Below are 24,659 nucleotides of genomic sequence, written 5' to 3' on the forward strand. Positions count from 1 at the left end.
TCTCAAAAACACCCTTAATGAGGAAAAATCCACACCTCTAGGAAACATATCAATTACCCTCGTAGCAGAGAGAACATTCATCTGCATTTGCTGCAGATGAAACACAGCTCTGCCCTCTCCTTAGTGGGCAGGAAGGGGTTTTTCAGTAGTCTTCTATGTTAATGTCAATTTGTGTCCCCTCTCAACCTGTATTCACAAAATCAGCCTTTTCCCACAGGTCCCCATTCCTGCTGACTCTGCTCATTTTTCTTGCTCCTTTTCGGGCTGGCTCCAGCAGCCAGGCCTACCCCAGTGACACAACAGTCCAGCAGGAGCTCAGGTGTTTTCTAGCTCATTTCTGCCAGCAGCACCCTCTTTCTTGTGCTGCCGCTTGCACCCCACTTGGTGTGCATGCAGCTGATCTCTCCTTCCTTGGCACAGTGATTCTCTACCTGAATTTCTTCTGGTTGATTGTCCCTCACATTGCCTCACGGTGGCACCTCCTTCTGCATGGGGGACTTGTTGAGAGGGTGAGGCACGTGTCCTCCAGCTGCTAGGCTGGCTGACACGCCAGCAGTCAGAGGCTGCTGCCAACTTTTGGATTTCCAGGGCCCCATGGCCATGGGCATCCAGCCAAGGCTCGAGGGGAGGATCAGGGGGCAGGTGGTGTGGGGACTGGGGGAACAAATGTGGCACAAGATTAGGCTCACAGAAGGATGGGACAGGTGGAAGGGGAGACAACATCCATGTCCTGCTTTTAGAATTGCACATGCAAGAGCTGATTGTCATTAAAATGTCTGGTTCAGAACCAGTTTCTACCCCAAAATTCATCTTCTATGGCCACCTGGTTCTGCCCGGACAAGCGGGGAGAGGTTGAAAACAATCACTTAGCCAAAAAGACCATGGGATACAGCAGAGACATCCCCAAGGAAAAGAGACATTTAGCTGGTCTCCATTTCCCAACAGAGGAGTCTGCATCCTGTGTTGCCCTACCAGATTGTGCAGAGGGCACGCTGCTGAACATACTGATTTTAACTGGGGAAAGCTCTCCACCTCCCCGGCTCAGTTCACACTTTCAGCCATGACTACATCTTTATCACATTACAAGTTTCATACAATACTTATGTGTGATGAAACTAAGTGTGTGTGGTACTTGCACGGGGAGCTGTGCTCCCAGCAAGGCTTAGCATGTGCCCAAGGTCTGGGGGGTTACAGGCCATTGCTTGCCCATGACTACCCCACGTGCAGGGTACAAGGGTCCCCAGTGTTTGTTTTGGGTACTGTTACCGGTTGTTGCAGTGCCTGTGCTGAACACAGGATGTGTGCAGGGAGAGGTAGAGCTCCCTACACTTGGTCTGGTAGCGCCACAGCCCCAATCTTGGATGCACTAAATTTGGGAGTCAACTGCTTAAACGCAAACAAGGTGCTTCAGCAGCTTGGTGTAACTAAGATTTCAGGTAAGAGGGGTCAGAAGAATGAAATTCTGTTCTATCCATCTCTGAATATGTCTCCTTTGTTCAGATCCTTATTGTATCTTACGTTCCAGGTGCTAAATTCAACCCACCTGTAATATTTCTAGTACAGCTTCGTTCAGGGGCTCCTGTCACAGGGGTGATGTCTGCAACAAGGCTTAGACCAAGCAGAAGTGTGTGTGGGCTGTCTGTGTAAAGGTATGTTAGACAAGTCACCTTTAGATGGTCTTTCCTCAACCATGAGCTCATCCAATCTGCCCGTACGATACATCTGACCTTTAAGTTAATCTTGAAGTGCTGAACATGCGTCTACAGAGGACTGTCAATTACAGTGCAAGAGACACAGATAAGCCTTTTGTTAGCTTACGGATGAGGCGATCAGCATACAACGTTCAAATTCTGTTAACCTTCAAGAGGAGAAGTTAGCGGGGCTCTTGTCTCACCAAAACAGAGAGAATCAGAGTCTGTCAATTTTATTTTGCAGATTATGGCCCAGGGAAGTGTTAGAGGTCACAAGCTGTGGCACTCCGGAGGGCAGGCACCACCACTGGCTCTGCAGAAGTTCATTCTCACAGAAAGACTCAGCAGAGCAGGAACAGAGACACCTTTAACAAGAGCAAGGCATTCCTCCTGTCCCCATTCCTTCACCTGTAGCAGCTTGTCCTGAAGCCGTGTGCTCGTGTCCCCTTGGCGCAGCCATACCTGGGAAGAAGTCTGCAAACCCTTTGTATCTCCTGAGCTTCACAAACCTTTTCGTGCAGCCAGCAGCTCACACTGGCTTGGGCAAGGGCAGCTGACACGGGCAAACCAGTGACTCTGTCTTCAGACTCAGATGTAGCTTGAAGCAGGAAAAAAACCCCCAAAGAACACTTCTTGCCAGTGTAGCTGGAACAGAGGATGGAGTTGTTTGCACTGGTGATGAGTTCTTGCCAGGTAACTCTGTTATGCAGGCTTTTTGCTTGCATAAAAACATCATGACCCCACAAACAGTTTAATACCCGGCCTTAGAAAAACAAAGAATGTAAAAAAAGAGAATTGAAAAAGAAAGAAAAGACTTATTTTCAAAGAAAGGCTCATGGTAACTTCAGATGTGGATGGAAGAATGATTGAAGGGCACAAAGGAGTGGTTTAAGTGCTGCCCACCCCCCCACATTTGTGAGGGAAAGCCAAACCAAGAGAGGCTCCTGCTAACAGCAATATCATGTCATCATCCCTAAGGCCCTTTCTCAGGAAGGGAACAAAGCTTTGGTGAGGTAGGGTTGAAGAGATTGTGGGAAAGTGAAAGATACTCAGGCAGGAGCTTTAAGAAGCTGGAAATGAAGTAACAGAGTCTCAGCCAAGTCCCCCAGGACCCAGCAATTCAGGACACTTTCTAAAGATGTCTAAAGATGTCTAAAGACTTGTCACCTTGATGTCCTTTAGTGAAAAACAGAGTGAAATGGGGTCCCCCCAAGTGCTAGTTAGATGAGATGGAGAAAGGGAAGCAAGGCTTTGTATTTATCCGTATCAGCTACTCCAGGGTAACTTCCCACATACCTGCTCTTACCCAGTGGCAAGCTGGTTTGCACTGGCCATTTGGTGACAGCACAGTAGCCAAACTTATCCGGATGGCAGAGCTAACACAACATGAAGGCACCCTGTACATCCACACCTGACCTTCCCCTGTGCTACCTTCTTCTTCCAGCTGCAGTCCTAGAGCCAGAAACTTCAGAGCAGACACCCGAAGGTAGCTGCTTTCCCCAGGAAGAGACTTTGATATCTCCTGGCTCTGGAAGCCACTGTAATTTTACAACTGCTCGGGCACAGGGGAGTTTTTGACTTAAATTATGGCTTTTCCATAGGAGCCTGCTAGGCTGAGTGACAGCACATAGCAAAAACTTAGGTAAAAGGAGAGACCCTCACCATAAATTCTGCTTCGCAGATGCCCACCAAGGTTGCTGACGCAGTTTGGGATTGAAGTTTGGCTCTCAAGAGAAGTGTGAATGACAATGGGTCTCCTTTAATGAGTAAAAGGTTAATGTTGTGGCTTTTCTTAAGATTAGATATTAGGGGGAAGTCCTTTACAGAGAGAGTGGTGAGGTGCTGGAACAGGCTGCCCAGAGAGGTGGTGGATGCCCTGGGCCTGGAGGTGTTCAAGGCCAGGTTGGATGGGGCCCTGGGCAGCCTTGTGTAGATCCAGGCCTGGAGGTTGGTGGCCCTGTATGTGGCAGGGGGGTTGGAGCTCTATGATCCTTGGGGTCCCTTCCAACCCAGACCATTCTATGATTCTATGATTTTATTAATTGCTTCCTGAGGGCTGACTTTTCTCCAGGACATTCACCCAGGAGCTGCCCAGAGTGGCCTTAAGTAAGAAGGGCCTACAGAGATTTAAAATAAAGTGCCGGTGAAGTATGAATTTTCTACTGTGTCCAGATCTGGGGCCCCCAATACAAGAAGGATGTGGAACTGTTGGAGAGGGTTCAGAGGAGCCACAGGGATGATTAGAGGGCTGGAGCACCTGCCCTACAAAGAGAGGCTGAGGGAGCTGGGCTTGTTCAGCCTGGAGAAGAGAAGGCTGCGGGGGGACCTCATTGCAGCCTCCCAGTACCTGAAGGGAGCTTATAGGCAGGAGGGGATTCAACTTTTTAAAAGAGCAGATAATGGCAGGACAAGGGGGAATGGACTAAAGGTAAAAGAGGGAAGGTTTAGATTAGATATTAGGGGGAAGTTTTTTACAGAGAGAGTGGTGAGGGGCTGGAACAGGCTGCCCAGAGAGGTGGTGGATGCCCCGTCCCTGGAGGTGTTCAAGGCCAGGTTGGATGGGGCCCTGGGCAGCCTTGTGTAGCTTCAGGCCTGGAGGTTGGTGACCCTGCCTGTGGCAGGGGGGTTGGAGCTCTGTGATCCTTGGGGGTCCCTTCCAACCCAGACCATTCTATGATTCTATGATTCTACTGAAGTAACAAACGAGACACAAGAGGCTGCTCAGACACTGGGCCCGTGGTTCACAGAACCAGAAGCAGGGTGCTGGCATCTGCCGTGCTTCGTTCCCACTGACATCCTCCCCATCCTCCTGCCTTGGCACCTCACTGCACCAGCCGCGGGGTCTCACAGGGCTTTACATCCACACCATGACATGTGTTGGTGGGTGCTGGCAGCACCCTCAGTGCCCGTAAGGGCACGCAAAACCCGGCTGCATGCACAGCCAGTTGGCACCGCCATGACAGGAGTCCCTGGGGAAAGGCAGCAGCACGTGGAATTGCCTCATGCTTTGAATTTCAGCAAAACCCAAAGTTTTAAGGTATCACCTAAAGAAGAGTGAAGCCTGGGGCGGGGGGGGCAGGGGGTTAGCAGGGAGGTAGTAGTACATCCTGATAAGGATCAGATTTGTCTTGGAAGTTGGAAATATTTTTATGAAATGTCATATATTTTTACTACACCCCCCCCCCCCCCCCCCAATTTCGCCACGTCACCCATAAGATATAGGTATCTTTAAAACCTCATGGCATAATGTAACATGAAAGCAATGCTGCAACAGTTACTCTCATTTAGACCAATTGTTCCTGCTGAATTGAGACGTTTTAATCTCGTTTTCTAGATTAAGCCTATATTAAATATGTCATCAAAGCATCACCAATTAAAGCAGGAGACACTTTGTTCTAGGAAGTTAATGTTGTGGCACTTGCAAAACTACTGGTGTCATTACTATGGAAAGTTAATCCAAGTGAAAAATGAAAAAAAAATTCCAAACTGGACTTTGACAGAAAAAGACCAAGTTTTCTAAAGATTGAAGCAGCAGTAGGAAAAAAGTGGTGGGTTGTTTTTTGTTTTGTTCTAATGGAATTTTCTATGTTTTGTGTTTACATTATAAAAGTATTTTCATTTAAAAACATTCCACGGGCAGAGCCAGTGGGGAAAAAAAAGCTCTGTGGGCTGGGTCGGGCAAACAGAGAAGTGATGAGACACTGCAGAAGTCGCTGGCAGCAGGAGAAATCTGTGTGCCAGTGAAAGCAGTATCTACTCCATCTGGCTTGGGCTCCACTTCATCCAAGAAGTTCTCCTTTTGAACAGGGAGACACCAGTCACGATGACTCCATCAGAAAAAGAGGTAGCCTCCCAGATTTGCTTATCTCAATCTTCTTGAAAGCACCCCTAACTTCCTTGGCAGCAGTAGCTAAACAAGAGCTGTGAAACACTGTTTTCCCCTGGTCTGGTTGAACTTGCAACTCAGCGTATGTGGTGGGGAGCTCCCAAAATAGCTCTTGGTTGCCTCACCAGTCTCGGCAGCAGCTCGAAAAGCTTTCTGTCTTCTGGGACAACTTGGAAAAGTTTAAAATGTTTGGACTTATTTTGAAAGTGCTCTGAAAGATAAGAATGATCGGTTCCAAGGCTGGGTGAACTGAAGGTCACGGCTATGGCGTTGCGCAACACAACCACGTACGTTCAGCACAAAGCTCGCACAGGATTTGATCGGTTCGTTGCTGTTGCTGCTGTCCCTACCTCAGTTCAGGTCAAACCCTTCCACCTGGCACCTCACCGGTCCACAAGCTCTTGTTTTGTCCTAAACACTGGTGGGGTGATGTCCACGAGTCAGAGAAGGTGGGTCGTTCCCTGCCAGAGCACTCTTGGAGGAGCCTCTGGAAAAAAATCAAGTGGAACAGCTCAATTTGTGAGAAGCTGCAGGACGAGAGCGCTCTCACCCCGGGAAGGTTAAATGCACACTACCCCCTGCCCACGGCCTGACACTGGAGCGTCACACATCAGGCTATCTCTGGTCAGGATGAAGCCTGAGTAGCACTCACTGTGTACAACCAGGGACATCTCCACGCCGCTCTCCAGACTGCAGTACTTCACTGCAGCACTCCCGCGGGCTCTGCACGGGCGACGTGGCGGCTGCCTCCCCAGAGCCCTGGGAAACCCCTCGCTGCTGCGCACAGAGGCTCCTTTTTTTGGTGAAAATACTGTTTGCCCTTGGAAAACAACTCCAAGTAACCCCATGTGCATCTGTGGCTTCCCGTCAGGGTGGGAGAGGGAGTTTTTTTGTGGACGTGTCTCATGTTTCTCGGCTCGTTCTCCTATGCCTGGGCCAGAGCCATGCTTGGTGTGACTTTCTGCTGAGTCAAGGTGCTGGTTTTCTTATCCCAAATCCCAAAATGGGCTGTTTCAAGTACTCCAGGCGTTTTTCAAAGGCAGTTTGAAACCCAGCCAACCTCATGGTGGGGAGGGGGGGTGCAACTCTTCTCCTGACCCAGCTGCAGTTGGGCTGATTGTCTCCCAGGATGGGGAAGCTGGGCTGCAGCTGGAGAGTGCAGCTTCCATTCCAGGGGGCAACCACCTCCCCCAAATCAAGTCAATCTTTGTGATTTTTAGTGGTAGTAAGTGATCCTATTGCGGGTAGTATTTGACCAGCAAAACTACTTTGACTTGGCTGGAGGGCTGAAGGGCAGAGGCACACATAAATGTGTGTTTACAGACTCCAACAGAGAGAGTATCAGACCCTCCTCCCCAGCCCCAAACCCCCACCAGCTGGTTTCACCCACTGCTTGGAAAGTCCCTCCTTATCCACCTCCTGCATTTAGATGTCTGTCCACGATACAATGAAACAGAGCGAAGGCCAATATGCAATGTAGAGATCCATTATGCTTTATTTACATGCGTCACCATCTCTTTTACAAACTAGATTACAATTTAAAATGGAATACACAAGGCAATATCTACTAACACCAAGTGGAGTAAGCACTGCGTCTCTACTTCGTTTGGAAAGGGGCAGGTTTTGCTCCAAAACAAACTTCCTTCCAACCTCTGTGTAGTAAGGTAGTATATTCCTCCAGGGCAGCATCTTTTTTCTTTTTCTTATTTTTTTCTTTTTTTTTTGTTTTAAATATAAAATCCTCAGTAAGACTGCAACATGAGAGTGTCTGCTTTCAAATGAAAGTACAAGATAGCCCAAATGAAAAGTATAAACTGTTCAGCTCTTCAGTATGTAAAGACGGCCATGCGCGATAAGGCTGTGGATTTAATATTCTTCCAATTTACATGGCTTGAAACGAAAACAGATAAAACAGTTTTACAGATACTGTATACATATTTTTTCCAATCATGCAACTTTTTTAAAAAAAAAAGTTAAACATGTGAAGCCAAATGTACAATCCATTTTTTCCAACCCATAGTAACGAAATGTATCTGGTCCCCCTTCGCATCTGTTGGCAATTCCTAATGTATATCGTGTACTAGGAACAATTACAGGACATTGATTGCCAAGCAATGACATAATTTTAGAGAAATACATGACCTAAAAGGTAACTTTTTGAAGCGGTGGCACAGCAGTGATCAACTATCCAATGATTCTCAAGAGGAATTTTTTTTAAACAAAATTATTAAATCAAGCCCCAAACCTGTGACTAGGAACTGCATGAATGTCACTCTTCTAGACCAAGTGTTTAAACAACACCTAGGTAATTGTTCTGGACCTTTATTACCTCTTTTGCACAGTTTCAGAAGGAAAACTTCCAGGCATAGAAGACTCAAAGGCTGAAGTTTTCAGAAGGTAGGTTCCCAAAATTAGCCATTCAAGTCCATGTTTTGACACCTAAATAAGCGACCCTTTGAATTCAGCAAGACTTATTCAGCACCTCTGGAGAGGAGGGCGTTTGCTGGGCACCTCAGCAGGTGTAGAGGGTGGTGACCTTCCCCTGGGCCTGGGAGGGCCTGGGACCCCTCCTTCCTTCAAGAAGTGACGAGAGCAGAGCAGCTCGTCCCCCGTGACCACGCTGCTGCCCCCCACATTCGGTGCCTGACACCAGGCACTTCTGTTTGAAAATTTTGGCTGCAAAAAAAAAGAGCAACAGAAACCAAACTGAACCAAACCTGAAGAGTTTGGCCAGGTCCACCCCTCTTTGGTGAGTGCTGGGATGTTCTCCAAAGCAGGGGCCTCGTGTGTCCCAGACATGCCAACGGAAACACTTTCCTTGGCATTGCTGGGAGGAAGGCTGAGCCTGTCGGATGCTAAAACCTTCATTTTAAATAAAAAACAGAAAGCACAGAAACTTCTCTGCCACTGGCGGGGCTGCCTCTGAACCTGTTGGGTCTCCTCCACTTCCTGAACAGAGCAGACCACAGTGCTCTCCTCACTTCTGCCCACGGTAGCTAGCCCTGTCACTCTCCACAGGGCAGGCTGTTGAGGAAGAGCAGAAGCTCTCTTGCTTGGTTTAAGCTAATGGGGCTTCCCTTGCCTTTGACAAGAACTGCATCCAGGTCAAGAAAGAAATTAAACAAACAAATGAACAAAAGATGGATTTTGGTCAGTTCCACCATAGCATCAGGTCAGGTCTTACTGGTGCTGGCAGTGACCTGGTCGGTGGTCTTGCAGCCCAGCACAGGGAGCCACCAAGTGAGCTCTGCAGGTGGCCAAAACTGTGGGGCGGGGGGACAAACCCAGCCACAGGGCAGCAGCCGTGGTGAAGCCTCAGGCAAAGGAGGGTCGGAGGGAAGTCCTTCAGCGTACGCTTGTGTTTTGGGGTGCACCAGGAAGCAGAGAGCTAATGCTGCACTCTCAGAGCAGGCTGATGATGAAGCTGTCGGTCAGTTGTGCTAAAAGGTGCCTGCAACTGGATTTGGTAGGCAAAGAGACCCCTAGCCCAGGTGACCACTGTGCCACACCAGCATTCTGGGTAGCTGGCTGCTGACAGAGATGGGCAGTGAGCATCAGCTAACAACTCCAACAAAGTCAATAAAACAGTCCCCACGCTGACAAATTGACCACCTCCGTGTAAAATGAAAAGAGAAGTGTGTTCTTTAAAGGCAAATGATAAACCCTTGGCTGCTTGGAAAAGTCAATACGCTACAGGGCTACGATAATCCACAACTGCACAGAGTCTACAGTCATAACTGCGGGGAGAAACCAAGAGGTGCATCTGTACGAGAGAACAGCCTGGGGGGCTACGAGACAAAAACAAAACTTCCATCACACTAGGAGCTGTGGTTTCACCAATATCACCTCAGGGGCCTGGAAAACAAGGGGCGAGGAAGGGCCCATGAACGTGTGTGTGTGTGTGTGTGTGTGTGTGTGTGTGTGTGTGTGTGTGTGTGTGTGTGTGTGTGTGTGTGTGTTCATGACTGCACATGTGTGGTGGCAGTGGCGAGAGGGAGTCACTCCACATTGCATGGGACACGGGTCGGTGGGAACTCATGCACTGAGACCTTGGGTTAAAATGCTAGTTTGTTTTTTCCTAACATCCATGCATAATGATCCATTTCTGTACATAATAAAATATATTTATATATTTATATGCATAATGCTTTTTATGCAAAGAAAAAAAAAACCCAAACAACTTCATATATCGCTTTGGAGAAGTATGTATACACTGTCCTATTCAGAACCTCCTCATACCAAGTTCCTACGTACCACTGGTGTTTTCCCCTCTTCCTTTTTGCATCCCTCCCTCCCCCCCCAAGATATTAATAAAAAGTAATCAAACTTTCCAGATTATAGAGAGGATCTATACAGCACCATACCTTTTATTATTATTAATAATAATTATTATTCATTTTACAAAAGAAAATCTTAGAAGCAAAATATATAAAACTGCCTTGTCGTTCAGTGTCATTTATCCCATTACAATCTATGCTCAGGTGAAAAGCCGTCTGTGTGATGCTGTCACCTTGCCGTTCCCTCTCCTGCTTCTTCTGCCACAACGGGTTATACATAATGAGGGGGGAAATAAATCATCATGGGTATGTCCAAAACAACAGGGAAAGAAAAGGATTGCTGATGCAGTAACACACTCTGCAACGACCTGTGCCTCAACTCCCGGCGCTGCCACCGCAAGTCACCTGCTGGTGCCCAACCTCTACACTCAGCTCTTCTGCAAAGCAGAGTGTTCCCCTTCATTTCTTGCTTTTTAAAAACTCATCTTCACAGGTGGTTGTGTTCGACTTGTCTGGCAGCTCAGCTTGTAACTCCTCAGCAGTTCGCTGCAGCAGGAGGGGCTGGAGGGGAGCCTGCTCCGTCGCTGGGCAGCGCAGAGGCTCCCCGCCTCGGTGCTCAACAGTACCCGCTGTCAGTCCGTCCGTCCTCACGAGCCAAGAGGCAAACTCACCGGCTTCTTTCGTTCTGCCATCAACCCTGGTTTGACGCTTACGGAGAACAAGGGTGTACCACTAAATTTAAGGAAAGAACTAAGAAAGGAAGAAAGAAACAACCCAACCCAACAAACAAACGAGACCACACACATCACCTCTCTCTGGAATTCAGCTGGTTGACCGGTACAACGAACGCCGTGTATTCAGACAACCCTGACGCCTGAGCAGCGTGGGGTTACCATCGTTTCCTTGCACATGCGCCGTATTTTGGATTCCCCAGGGAGAGAAAGTAAAAAATGGTCAAAAAAAAGAAATAATTCTAAGGAAATCAAACTGGAGGCTGTGGGGGAGGAAGGTGGGCAGAAGGGGAAAAACCTCCAAAAAGAAAAGCCAACTTAAAACATCCCATAAACCATTAATATATTGAAACACCACATACTCATCGACAAGTAACTACTGTAAAGGCTACACAGTGTGTTCTCAACAGGATGGTGCTTAACATTGTCTCCACAGCAGGTGCTTGGCCATCCCAGAAAAGGAAGATTTTGCATACTTTAGAATTCAGTTCCCCTCCCCCCAAAAAAAGAAAATTGAAAAAAAAAAAAAAGAAAAAATTGAAAAAAAGAAAAGGATCTTCACTCAGGTAAGGGGCCTATTAACAGTCTGCTTCGTTAGGAAAATAATGCAGGGTTCACAAAGGTCGTAAGCTGTAAACAGTATCACTGTCCACTTGCTGACAGCATATTTGGCAAAGGGTTCTCTCTCTACATCTCGTGTCAGTTTGAGGGCCTGGAGAGGAAGAAGAAAAAAAAGACAAGACAGTGAGACTGCTGCATATAGGGAAAAAAACCCCAAGACAACAACAAAAAAGATAATCAAGCAAACCTCAGAACCCAACAACAGCTTACACTGAGAAGTCATTTTAACTTGTTTGCACCCAGAAGCTTCAAACTTACAGCAAGGAGTAAGTTGCACCACGACCCTGCCTGAAAACACTTCTCCCTTGCCAAGGTTTGAGTGTGCTTCTTTGCTGGCTTGCGTGCTCCCAAGCAGGAACCAAAAAACCCCTCTCTCCAGAGAAGAACAATGGCCAGGTTAGATTTACAGTGCATCGACTATTTGTTAAGCGCATTTCTAGGTGAAGCACAGAAGGATCCTCCAGCTTCTCTCCATCTTCCACAATCACCCTTTCTCATCATCACCAAAAGGCTGGACCAATCTTCCATCAGCATTTGAAACAGACCCCCACCCTTGAAGGAGAGCTGACAGAGCTGCTCAAGAGCAGCAGCGAGGAGCCACACGCTTCAGTTGTCCATTTTCCTGTTCGTGTGACACCCCATCGACAGACAGGATCCACCCGGCTTTACAAACCGGGTTAGGGTCCAGCCTACTCCGTAGCTATGAAACTTCTCTGCAGAGGGAGACTGGAAAGACACCTTGGGTGCACCGTGGACATGACTACTGGGGGACACAGTAAATAGGTAAAACATGGAGAACAGATGAACATTTGAACCCGGGGCGGGGGGGGAGCGAGCAAGGGCCCAGTTTTTTTCAAGTGGTTCAGTAGCTTAAAGATATAGGCAGGTATCAACCAGGGTTTTGCAAGTATGAACATTTAAACATTCCTATTAAATCCTTTCACAGCATCAGAAAGCCCACCTGGTAGCCATCCATCTGCATTGCTGGGCATGCAACTTCTGGCTCTGAAATGGCTTCCAAAACCCAGGCTTAGCCCCCCCACCTGCTGAGGATTTTCTCTGAGATGAATGACTGGTTGTGGTTTTTTATATATACAGTACAAGAACAAGGCAACACTTGAAGAAACCAAAAAGCCATTTGAGTTGGTTACAGGAATGTCTTTAGTCTCAAAAAGAGCTGGTATTGGGTACCCTCAAGAAAAACAGCAGCCTGAGGGGGACTGCTGGATTAGTCTGGATCAGCTTCTCCTGGGATCACCCAAAGGCTGTCACAAGATGACTCTCCATTACTGCCCCTCTCTCTCTTCTAAGGTGCCAGGCACTGATCCTATGATAGCATTTTATTAAAATGACCTCTTCTGATAATGCTGAATGATTGATGGAAATTTAATCATTTTGTCTCATGGTTATTAGAGCAACAGCACGACAGCTGCTCCCTGCGCCATTAGGGAAGAACTTCATTCAGCACAGCTTAGGGAGTGGACAGATTGTGTGGTTCACCCAAACAAAATTTGGCTTTAGCCTTAATTATGTGGAGGGGTTTGGGGTAGCCACTTCGGTGAATAAAGGGATTTCCTACAGGATCAACATATTGATTTCTTCGGTTTCAAAGAGCAAATTAACACTGGCCATTCATTAATGTGACTGCCTGGCAACGATTCCGTTTGGTAAGTGTGTCCTGATGGCCATAACAAGGTCAGCAGAAGATACCCAGACAGCCCTGGTAACCCCCAGTAAAACCTGGCTAGTGGCTTGCATGCTGCTGGAACGAGCACTTGTTCTTTTCTCAACCTCTCTCTAAAGCCTCAGCACCGGGGGGCTGGAGAACGGTGACTTCCCACAGCACAAACTGATCTGAAGGCAAGGCTCAGGTCCTGCAGCCGCAGCCTGGCACGCTGGCTCGCTGTCAGGCAGCAGCCAGTTACACCAAGCAACTTCGGTACATGTGAGAAGTCTTGCTGAATTCAAATGGAACTATTAATTAAAAGCAAACGAGTCCAGAAACTCCTGATGAAGGACTGGAGTAGTGTTTAACATTTAGATTAAAAACGTATGTACAATCCTGTACTATGAAACAAAGTGAAAAGAGGAAAGAACTGGAGGACAGATGACGGTGAGCACCATTTGTGGAAGCAGCACTGCCTGGTACTTTTTCCTGAGGACAGCCATCCTTCAGCCAGTGCCAGTGGTTAGGAGACAGACACGCAGCTGAAGGTGAAATCTGCTCAAAGCAGAACCAGAGCACACTCTGGTTTCACAGCTCTGCTTACACTGACTTTGAAAAGAAGCAGATCAAAGCTTTAACCCACATGCCTTTGAGTTACTCCATTGAAGTCCATAACAGAGCCCCACGCTCTCACCTGTCTGGCCACAAAAAGTCCTCCATTAACCCTGAGTTAGCAGCCTGCTGCTCCCTAACAGTGAAAACCCTATCAGGCAGGTAGGCCCGAGCACCCCAGTCGCATCTCCATTTATCAGTGGTCCCCAGCCACAATCCCACAGTGGTCCCTTCCTTCTCTGTTCCCAAATACCTCCAGCTCCATCACAGCCCACCACAAGGTTTTCTCCCACTCCTGGCAGCTGTGGGAAAAGCTCATCTTCTGGCATGTCACCCTGAACTTGCAGAGGCAGCCAGGGGTTCTCCTCTGGTAAGCTCTCCGGGTAAAGTACTCCTATCCTTAGTCTATCCTTTTTCCTGGACTGTATTACTGGGTCCTGTTTTAGGGGATAAGAGCAGCAGAAGTATGAGCACAGGGAGTGATGAAAACAATATGTGGAACAGAGGTCAAGTAGGGATACCAGAAAAGTGAAGCCCTGCAGAGCTGGTGGGTTACAGCAGCCTTTGCTAACTTGCTGGATTGAAGCTGTAGAGCCCTCTCTTAGGTGTGACACGGCTTCTTGCTTCTAAGGCTGGGGGGAACTTCCAAACAAGGCACTGGTGAAAAGCGTCCTCTGCCTGTAATTCTTAAGCTGCTCCCTGGAAAATTCAGTTCTCCCTTGAAAAGCTCCTCTGCCAAACCTGAAGCCCATTTTCAATCATCAGGAAGTGTAAAGGAAAGAAGAATCTTAAGATTTCTCCCAAAGTTTTAGTGAAGAAACTGCCATTCAGTGAAGAAATTTCCCCTAATATCCAATCTAAACCGCCCCTGGCACAACCTGAGGCTGTTTCCTCTTGTCCTACTGCTTGTTATCTGGAGAGGAGACCAACCCCCACCTGGGTACAGCCACCTGTCAGGTAGCTGTAGAGAGCTATGTGGTCTCCCCTCAGCCTTCTTTTCTCCAGGATAAACAACCCCAGTTCCCTCAGCTGCTCCTCACAGGACTTGTTCTTGAGACACTTTACTGGCTTTGTTGCCCTTCTCTGAGGTTGTCCTCCAGCACCTCAGTGTCTTTCTCATAGCAAGGGGCCCAAAACTGAACACAGTATTTATTGGAGGTGCGGCCTCATCAATGCTGAGTACAGGGGCATAATTGCTTCCCTGGACCTGCTGACCACGCTGTTTCTGATACATGCCAAGATGCCATTGGCCTTCCTGGCCACCTGGGCACACTGCTGGCTCATATTCAGCCAGTTCTTGACCAACATCCCCAGGTGATTTACTGCTGGGGAGCTTTTCAGCCACTCTTCCCCAAGCCTGTAGCGCTGCATCTATCAACACACAGTTCCTCTGTATAGCAACTTCCTGAGGACCTCCTGATTTGCCTGGAAGGCTTGTTGAGCGGATTGCATCTTGAAAAATATCACCCAAAGATCTGCAGAACAAGTGTTTTCCCTGGGTACCACTCTGTATGACTCCCCAGGGACAGGAAATCCCAGTAACTACTTTCATTGTCCAGACCCTTGGGGATGCAAACACATTGAAGGAAACTTGCACCCTTTAGTGAAAGATGCACATTCCGTCTAGTGCCCCTGCCCATCGATTTGTCATCGCTGCCAGCAGTACAGCTTCTACTCTGAAGTATGGGTAGGCTCAGAAAGCAAGACTTGGTTAGGTGTGGGGACAAGTTAATACTCTGCCTGAGGTTTTCACAGCTCAAGGCTGAAGAATACACAGTATTTGCTTAGAAACAAACATAGAAGATAATGGCTGTGGCCAGTCCCTCTGTGATAAAATTCCAACATGGTATTTTTTTGTTAGAGCAGGATAAAAATTAGGAACCCCGATGCCATGGCAGGTATGTCACAGTGACACCCTACAGACTTAGCGTACACTGCACTAGGATGCTCTGTGCTGAGACAACACCGAGGTCAGGGTGTGAAGACACAGGGGGAAAAAAGAGCCAGCAATAACCTATTTTGTCTCGAGGCCTGAACTTTCAGGCATGTTGCAACTTCACTTTTTCTTAAACTCATAAAAATAGATCTTTTCCAGCTCAAAACTGGGGGCAGAGAGTGAGGGAGAAGGATGGAAAGAGGAAGAATGCTGGCACAGAGCTAAGACTTCTGGGAGCTAAAAAGTTGCTGTGCTGGGACGTGCGCAGGCACGTAAAGCACGAACGTGTCTCTTCCTTCTGTTCCTGCTCTTCCATTCCAAGAAACGCTGCAAACTGTAGCAGACAACGAAGTATTTTGGAAGCAAATGTAACTGAAGCTAGCAGATCATTCTCTGACTCTGTATCAGCTCCCTAGGATGCAAGACTTGCCCAGAAATGAAGTGCCACAACTACTGATCTGTATGCTATTCTGACAGCCGACTTGTCACAGAAATGTCCAGGCTGGAAGGGACTCAGCCATCACCTGGTCCAACCTTCTGCTGAAAGCAGAGCCTTAGGTTAGGTTATTTAGGGCTTTGCCAAGTCCAGAGTATGTCTGGTAAGGGAGAGTCCACCACTCCTTTGAGCAGTTCATTCAGTGGGTAAGATCCCTTCTACCCATTTTACAGATAAAAAGGAGACACACAGAGAGAAACCCATGATCACACACTGAGAAGGAAAAGCAGAACAGGCTTTTGCTAACATATCAAGACCTGCTATTGAACAACCAAACTCGCAGGAAATTCTCCACTTGTCTCCCAGAGGAGCAGACACACGCAGACTCTACTACAGATGTCACTGTGTTGTTGCCCATACAAGATGACCATATGCTGACACACTTGTTTTTACACCTACAGACATGTCAGTGTGCAGTTATGCCGGCTTTCCAGTGCAAGCACTGCTGATACCCCACTGCTGTTGAGAACCATCACATCTGGCTGGGTTCAATCCTCTCCCATGCCCAACAGAGAAGGGTTTAGATACAGGACATCACCTCTCTATAAGGTATCCAGGCTTCTTACTTAAAAACCTTATGGACAACCTTATAGAAAAGGATGAGTAACTACCACACCTGTGCGAGATCAGAGAAGGATTTTGCTTGCACTTTTGAATCTGAAGACTAAGAGCTGCTTTTTAGTGTAAAAGATACCTGCATGGCTGGAAAAATCCTGAATTATGGGTTTATAGTGCTATGGAAATGCACTATGCACTCTTCATCCTGAACGTCCTCACAGAGAGCTTCTTTTTCTCTACTGGGTACCAAGCCTATTTTGGAAACGTTCTCTGTGCTATGGAGTCTTCTCCTTTTCCTCTGTGGTTAGCTGAAAATGACAGGCCAATAATGCTTACACAAGTCACTCAAAGGGATTTCCACCATGGTGATTAAAGGCAGGACACCCTCTGTCCTGACTTCCAAGTGGTAGAAAAGGCAAGAGAGGGAAGGTCCTTCTTCAAAACTAGGTCTTCTCTACATTTGTATGAAATAAATCACTCATGAAGGCCAGGAGAAGCAGGCAGTGCAAGAGGAAAACAACAGGCAAGGCTTAGCTGAAAAAGTGCAAAAACACAAACCATTCTCCATGGCATCATCCAGGGAAAGTGTTTTTTTTTCCTGGAGTAACGGCAGACACCCACAGCTACACAGTGGGCTCTGTTAGCTGAGCTGTGCCCCCGTCCGATTACTGCTCAGCAGATGTCCACTCTGCCAGACTCCAGCAACTGCCACCCTGCATGGTAATCTGAGTGGAAAAGCTGATTAAATAGCTCCCACAGACTGAAGGGGAGCAGGGCATTCCCACCACCGAGCCACAGGTACCCGATGTAACAGCACCAGCGGCCCCACACACTGCTTGGGACTCAATCAGGGGCAGCACTGAGGGAAGCATCCTGCTGGAGAGCCTCCAGCAGTGGCACTGGGAGTGCAGGGAGACACTATTTGAGCATCTGTCCTTCATCCTCCCTCCCCAAGCCAGGAGAGAAAGGCCGTCTCTATTTACGTACGGTGCTACTCAAATACGTGCAGCCCTGCTGGCCTACACTATACCTATACCCTGGCTGTCATCAACAGCAGAGTTAAACGTCTCCAGCTGTCAGTTCACCACCTTGACTGAGTGCTGAATCGCTCTGAAAAACAGATCTCAACCTTTCCCCAGCTGCATGACGCTGTGCTTCTAAAAAGGATCCCTTATTACGCACTTTCTTCAAGAAAATGTGTTTTCAGGGGTGCTATTTAAAAGTCTGGCTCAAAAGAAGGAAAGAAAAAAAGAACAAGCACCTGTAACCATCCCAGCTATCAGGCAACAGCGTGTCTGGGGCCCCACACCGATCTGCAGCTCTAAACAAGCATTATGGCTCATTCACAGGAAAAGGACGATCTGTGAAGGCTCGTTCTGTACCAAAACCTGCGTGTTGCTGATCCAGAGGGGAAAGCACCACTGGAGAGACAAAAATGCCAGTCTGTGCTGTCATCTGGCAAGAGTATGTCATCCCGTAATCTTGGCATCTGCAGGGACAGCAAGTTTCTGCCTAATTATTGCTGCTGAATCACATGACAAAGCATGAGGTACTAAAAAATGTATCTATATAAAACACCCAACAGAAGAACACCCAAACCACAGCATCAGACCACTGTCCTGGCTTCAGCTGCTGTACACTCATAACACAAGCCTGTGGAGGCAATCCTGTTTTTTAAAGATCTTCTTCCTTGGTTTCCTTGGTTAATAAAACACCAACACATAAACCCAGATTAAAAAAACCCACCAAAACCAAAAAAGCCCTACTCCAGAACGAGCGAGTGATTCATCTGTGTGTCAGCTCCTGCTGCCTTCACACAACACACAACAAAGGCCACAGCATCCCTGTGAGCCTAAGACTTCCAGGGGCACTGCAGCCAGTGGGACTGCATGGGGGGAAGCCCCAGCAGGGTTTGCCCAGCTACCCCCTCCTCCCTGGTGGCTGTGAGCACCGAGTTTGCCCTCATGCCACTGGTGTGTGCCTGGAGAGCACGGAGCCTGCACAGGGCAGGCCCTCCTTGATGTTAATGGGGTCCCTGTTCCCAGCAAAATACATTTTCTACATGGGTATTTTTGTTCAAAGAATAAACTTGGCTCATGCAGTGTTCAGCTAGTCACAAAACCACCTTTCAAAACTTGGGCTGACTGAAACAACACTGACATGTCAGAAGCACGCCGCCGCCTTAACCACTAACCTGTTAGAAACGGAGCAGAAGAATTTGCTGCTCCTGAATTTCCTTCAGATTTTTTTTAAAGGCAGCCACCCCCATCCTGGCTCCATCCAAGAAACTTGCCAGCCCTACTCCTAAAAACTCATTTTTGGGAAAAAAAAAGGGGGAGAGGGAAGCACAGCTATGGTTCTGAGGATGCCAGCATCCTCCGGCAAGGGGTCTGCTGGTTCTGGTTTACACACAACTTTAGCAAGCAGAAAACAAGTTTCCTGATAAATAATTAAAGTCATCTTCCTTGTGGCGTGTTGTCCAGAAGCCTCTAATTCAAAACTGCATCCAAATGGAGATCTTTTCCTAATCTACTTCAAGATGGTGGTACAGTGACTGGTAAATCATCCTCAGGCATACACATTTGTCTCTGGTATGACCCTCACACAGGAACAGGTTGAATGCCAATTACTAAACTGGCAAGTAGTCCAAACTGGCACAGACTAAAGCAATACCAATGGCCATGCTTTGTTGTGTTACCTAGGATGTTGCTTTCTCAGAGATGTTAATAATCTAAGTGTGTAAAATTTACATGGCGTTGTTATTAGTAGCTTGTGCACTCTACTGCTACTGTAAGATGATTTGGGACCTAGATGATGCTGGGGTAGAATGGGTGATTTTAACTGATCTGTGTAGTATTTTACTTGTAATTTTTCAACAAGTCAATGTGGCTCTGGCACGGCTCTGTTACAGAGCCCAGAGGCACCCCGCTACACGGTACAGTGAAATCTCTCTCAGGAGATGCTGACAGATGAGCTTTTTGTGTGGAGAACCAGCTCAAGAAGTTCCTGTTCTGCTTGTACTGAGCCATCCTTCATCCCCTGCCAAGCCCTGCCAGCACCACTGCCTGTGCGACGCCACTGTACACTGGATCACCGAAACAATCGAGATAAAAATGGCTTGTTTTGGGACTACTCTTTGGTAAATGCCAAGACCCTTGGGATTGGCTGGCCGAGAAGGACAACGGAGCAAAGTGCAGAGCTCTGGGAACCCAAGGCTGAGAGACAACTCTTTAATTTAAAAATAAAAAGTATTCTAGAGACAGGCAAAGGAATAGTGACATCTTTATTTATTGATAAACAAGCTGAAAAACCAAGGCGATGGTTATCTGAGTGGGTGGAGGGCATATCCAGTGCTTTTGGGAAGCAGGCAGATAGAGGACAGAGGCCCCAGCCAGCTTAAGACGGGAAAATTACGGCTGAGTGAATAAAGCAAGAGAAAAAGCATATTGATTTTCTCCTTTCTTCTAAGAGAAAAAAGCCAAAACAAGCCCAAATTTGTGTATATGCCTTAATTACAGCCCTCTGAAAGGCTGGGCAGGGCCAGTGTGGTGGGACCGGGCAAGGCTCTCTCCAGGGACTGTGTACAGGTTTACGTGCAGCCAACGTGCACAGTCGCTGAACCCGCAGTGGTTGCGTCTCCCACGAGGGCTCTTTCACTTCCCCTATGAAGAAACTGTAGTTGATCTTTTTCCAAAGTAAACCCTCCTTTACTCCTAGAGCGTCTATAAACTAAATACCTACGGCTTTGGCTTCTTTTCTTCCCGAAAACTGACTCCAATGCTTCTCTTATTTTTCAGGGAAAACACAGCACTGAGTATTTCCAGGTATGCCAACAGCCCATTGTAACGGCTTCTGCCTGCCTGCAAAGTGCACCTGGCCACCCTTGCGGAACGGACTCAGCATGAGCAAGCGCCAGGCTGCTCTGCTGGAAGTGCTCCCCAGCCTCCAAGCCCGTAAAGATCCGTTCTTGGGATCATGAACACCGCAGAGAGGTTTTAATTCAAGGGTCCCTACTGTTCAGAATGACTGTGCCCGACGTCACATGAGGCGCCCCTACTCAAAATACGAGGCACGGTCACAGGGAGGCAAACTCTCAAGCAGGGCTGCTTAACAGATGAGGAAGGCTGCATGATGAACCAGCTCAGCAGAAATCATCTGTGCTTGCACCTGATACCGGAGGCACACCGCAACAGCCGGTCCACTTGTCAGAGAGGGAGAGAGGCTTCCACAGATGACTGGACAGTAATCCGCCGAGGAGAGCTGTCTCGTTAATAAACCTGTCCTCTGCAATGAGACTCTGCTCACACAGATGTGTCAGTTCCTTTATTCAGGGGGAGCAGCCTGAAAAAAGATCACGGTGGCTATGCTTCCCTGTGAATGGCACAGGCCGTGATGAAGAGGCAGCAGTGAGCATCAGCGAGGAGGTGGCACGGTCTGCCTCCTCCTCGCTGCGCAGGCAGGTCTCCCCGCAGACATCTCCTACCTGCACACAGCAAACAAAGATACACAAGCAGGAGGCTGCCCTATTTGCCTGTGTCAAGCAAAGCTGTCACTAACACCTATTTCTTAGGCCCCATTTGGCAGGTTGGATGTTTCACAGTGATAAAGTTCCTATAGCTTTTTTTTTTTTCCACCTCATGCCAAAACAGTGTGGGGTGTTTTTGAATCCAAACAGCTCATGCACCTGGAGGAAGAAAAACCCAGTCACCAAGTACGACATTCTGCAAGTTTTTCCTTCCTGGTTCATGAGTAAATTCTTTCTTTCTTTTTTTCTTTTTACCCCCCCTTTTCTTTTCTTCAATTCTCCATCACTGTAACTAAAGGAAAACCAGAATTCAGCTGTGGCCTTGGCCTTGCCAAGCTGCAGGCCCATGCAGGGTCAGCAGGATGTGGCATCCTCTACAGCCCGCCCTGCAGCCCGTATCCTGGCTGTGCACTGCAGTGCTCTTGCTTTTGGTGAGAAGATGTGAAAGAACCAGAGGAAATCCTCCCACCAAAAGAGAAAGGGCCGTGCAAACCAACCGCTCCACTGGAGCGAGGCAGCTTTGCAGGACTGAGAGGAGGACTCCTGAGCAGCCTTGTTCCTCCTCACAGCCAGCGGATCACAGCACGCATCTCCTGTGGCACTCCACGCACACAGGAAGACATTCGGGAGGTTCACCGCTGCTGTTCACCTACCTTGAACAGCTAACTGTGGATCAGAGAATGAAAACTCAATTAAAGATGAAAGGGGGAAATTATAAACTATAAAGTCAGATGACACTGACTCCTCCTTTCCATACCTCATCCAGAAAATAAAATAGGTGGAAGTAAGCTGCAAACTGAACGAATGCCTCCTCTAACCTCACCACTGGGATACTCTACGTACTATTATGAAGTTAACAGAACACTTTCAATAATTTATAGCTAACCTCTTATCCTACTATATTGTGAAATCTACTCCCTTATACTAATAAATAAACAAAGGAGAAAGGGCACTTTGTCTGGCACCTACCCGGTAAGTCAGTGAGATTGTACACATGAGCAGGCAGAGGTATGGGCAGGAGCCTGCAGAATCACAAAAGGATGACAGGAACATTGTTTACAAGTTCAAATGCCCCCAGTTGTGGAAAAGAAGCAATGTTAAAAAAACCACATCAACCTGGAAAAACTAATCTGAAGAGGCTAGTATTTGAAAAGCACCTATGTCAGAACCCAAGCCTCCAGAGACTCTCCTGGAGGAGTCCAAAAGAAAACAGTACCCACCCCAGTCCTGGGGTAGACCAACAACTTCTGCATATTTAAATCATTAAACCCAGCACAGTCCTGGGCCCAGGATCCCACCTTTGCTATTTCAATACATAATTCCTTGATTTGCTACTTCTTTTCTTCCCCCTCCCTCCTCCTCCCCCAAGAAACACAATTCAAACAAATCCAAAATAATTTAGTGGCACTGCTGAACCACAGCAGCAGCAGCAGAGCTCTAACTCAGTCCAGGTCTGTCCCACACGCCCAATCCTCAGTGCGTGCACTGATTTTGTAAAGATGCTCTTCCTCCTTCCCTGCAGCTCTACTGCTGTACTGACTGCGAAGCCCCTCGCCCCATCCCCACGTAACACAGCTTGGCTACGTGCGGCACCAGCTGCAGAGAAGAATCCATCTGTTGCGACTTCAAAGAAGACAACTTGGAGCTCTGTGATTCCTAAAACCCACAAATATTCCACCTTGGTTTGCCTGATTTGTCATTAACATTTCTCATGCCTAAATTAAGAAGGACGCATAGCATCAGATGCGTGCTGACAGTGTTGCAGCCGAGCGGCTTTTATAGCCCAGCCTCGCTTCCCTCCGCAGCTCCAAGGGTTTCTTGGTTGTGCCTGTTGCATACCAACACACAGCAAGCCATCACAACCCAAATGAATGTTATTTATATGCCTTAACTATTCAGGGTTTGGTGCAAACTCCAATAAAACTAAGGAATCAAGTAATTTACCACATCTACGGGGCACTGACCTGTTTGCCCATTTTCCCTGTTCTCAAAGATCCTTCAGCCTGGTACCCAACTCTGTGATGAAGCCTGTTTAGCACCAGTGAAGTTCCCCACATTCAGACTGACAACGTTCTGAGCTGAGATGAGGGAATCAAAGTTAAAATCCAGCCCATCAGCATCCATGAGTTCACTGCGGATAATGGACTCCATGTCACACTCCAAGCTCCCATTGAAAATATCCAAGTCCAAATCACTTGGGAATTTCTCGTGTCCCATGACCGGGAGGTTCACACTAGAGGAGTACAAAGAGGAGCCTGAGAGCGGGTCAGAAAGTGTTTGCATAGACTGATTGACAGGTGACTGCTGATGTTTGCTGGATCCCAAGCTGTTTGAGTCACTCAAGCCTATGTTACTGATGGAATTGGACAAGGCACGGCTGCCACTAAGAGAGGAGTTGTGGGACTGGTGCTGGTGATGAGGCAGGCTCTGATTGACCAGACCGCCCTGGCTGGACTGTGCAGCAAACGACATCATGGGATCGTTGCGGAGCATTATATTCCGGCGGGAATTCTGGGCAGACACAGCTGTGCTGGCTTGTGACATGAGTGGGTCAGACTGTGTCATCATGACATCACTGTGACTAAGTGCATCAGAGGCGAGGAGATCCTGCAGCGTCTGGTTGTTGTAATGAGAAATGGAAGAGAAGGTGGCCTGCTTGTTCTCCTGAATGGTCTGCATGGGCGACTGGCGGAGGGAATTCAGGGACGACGGCCCGAACACGGCATTGTTGAAACTACTTGATGGGGAACCCAGCCCTGAACCTTTGGAACCATACGGAAAACTGGAGCTTCTCTGCATCATCCCTCCTGTGGGCGACTGCTGGGATGGAGGGAGTGTTATATTGTCCAAGAGATCATCCATAAGGTTATCTGTCAGTCCATCGTTCAAATTCATTGTCCCAGCCATATCAGTCAACCTAGGCAACTCCACAGTACACGGTTTGTTTACCGATGGGGACAAGCTCGATGGACTACTGTACAGCATGGGAGAAAGTGGAGCATCGTCATCTTGAACATCATCTAGCTCAGTGCTTGCCAAAATGGGTGACAAGCGGCCGCTGATCGTACTGGCGTTTGAATTTGTACGGGAGCGAAAATCTGTCCAGGCATCCAGCTCATCACTGCTGCGGGAGGTGGGACTCCCTGGCCACTTGGAGAGCTGAGAAGGGCTGTCCTCGCTCGTCTCCTGGGCGGTCTGTAGGGCTGCCTTTTTCTTAGCCGCCCGCCCTCTGCTCTTGGTGTACTTGTTGCTGTTGTCCATCGACACTGCGCGTCTCCGGGGTGCCTTGCCACCTTTTCCGCCATCTGGGTTGATCATCCACCAAGAGCTTTTGCCTGTGCCTTCATTCTGCACCCTGACGAATCGGCTGTGGAGTGACAAGTTGTGCCGGATTGAATTCTGCAGGAAAGGACCAAAATGAAACGTTAAAAACCAGCACCCCTCTTCTTTTGCTACCCAAATCCCAATCACAAAACCAACACCACGTGAAAGCAGCAACATGAATAAAAGCACTGGGCCCTCTGAGACATCAACATCTTGGGTTGTGCATACGTGAGGAGCTGGAGCGGTACTGCAGCGCGGCTGCATGCCCTGTGCTGGCAGTAGCTGTGCATTCCTGGTACCCATCTTCACACCCCAAAAGCTGCATCCTAAGAAAAG

General features: G+C 48.0%; 1 protein-coding gene across 1 annotated transcript in view; it reads right to left on the reverse strand.

Annotated features, from left to right (window-relative positions):
- Positions 1-9,912: 9,912 nt before the first annotated feature.
- FOXO3 (forkhead box O3) overlaps positions 9,913-24,659 on the reverse strand; it is an 89,713-nt gene continuing 74,966 nt past the window's right edge. Inside the window, exons 2-3 of the mRNA XM_084262477.1 lie at positions 22,964-24,398; positions 9,913-11,297 (exon numbers count right to left, since the gene is read on the reverse strand). Coding sequence (XP_084118603.1) covers positions 22,998-24,398 — 1,401 coding nt within the window. The 3' untranslated portion in view covers positions 9,913-11,297; positions 22,964-22,997. The remainder of the gene's footprint in view (positions 11,298-22,963; positions 24,399-24,659) is intronic.

The sequence above is a fragment of the Gallinula chloropus genome (genome assembly GCF_964237585.1).
Source record: "Gallinula chloropus genome assembly, chromosome: 3".
Lineage (NCBI taxonomy): Eukaryota > Metazoa > Chordata > Aves > Gruiformes > Rallidae > Gallinula > Gallinula chloropus.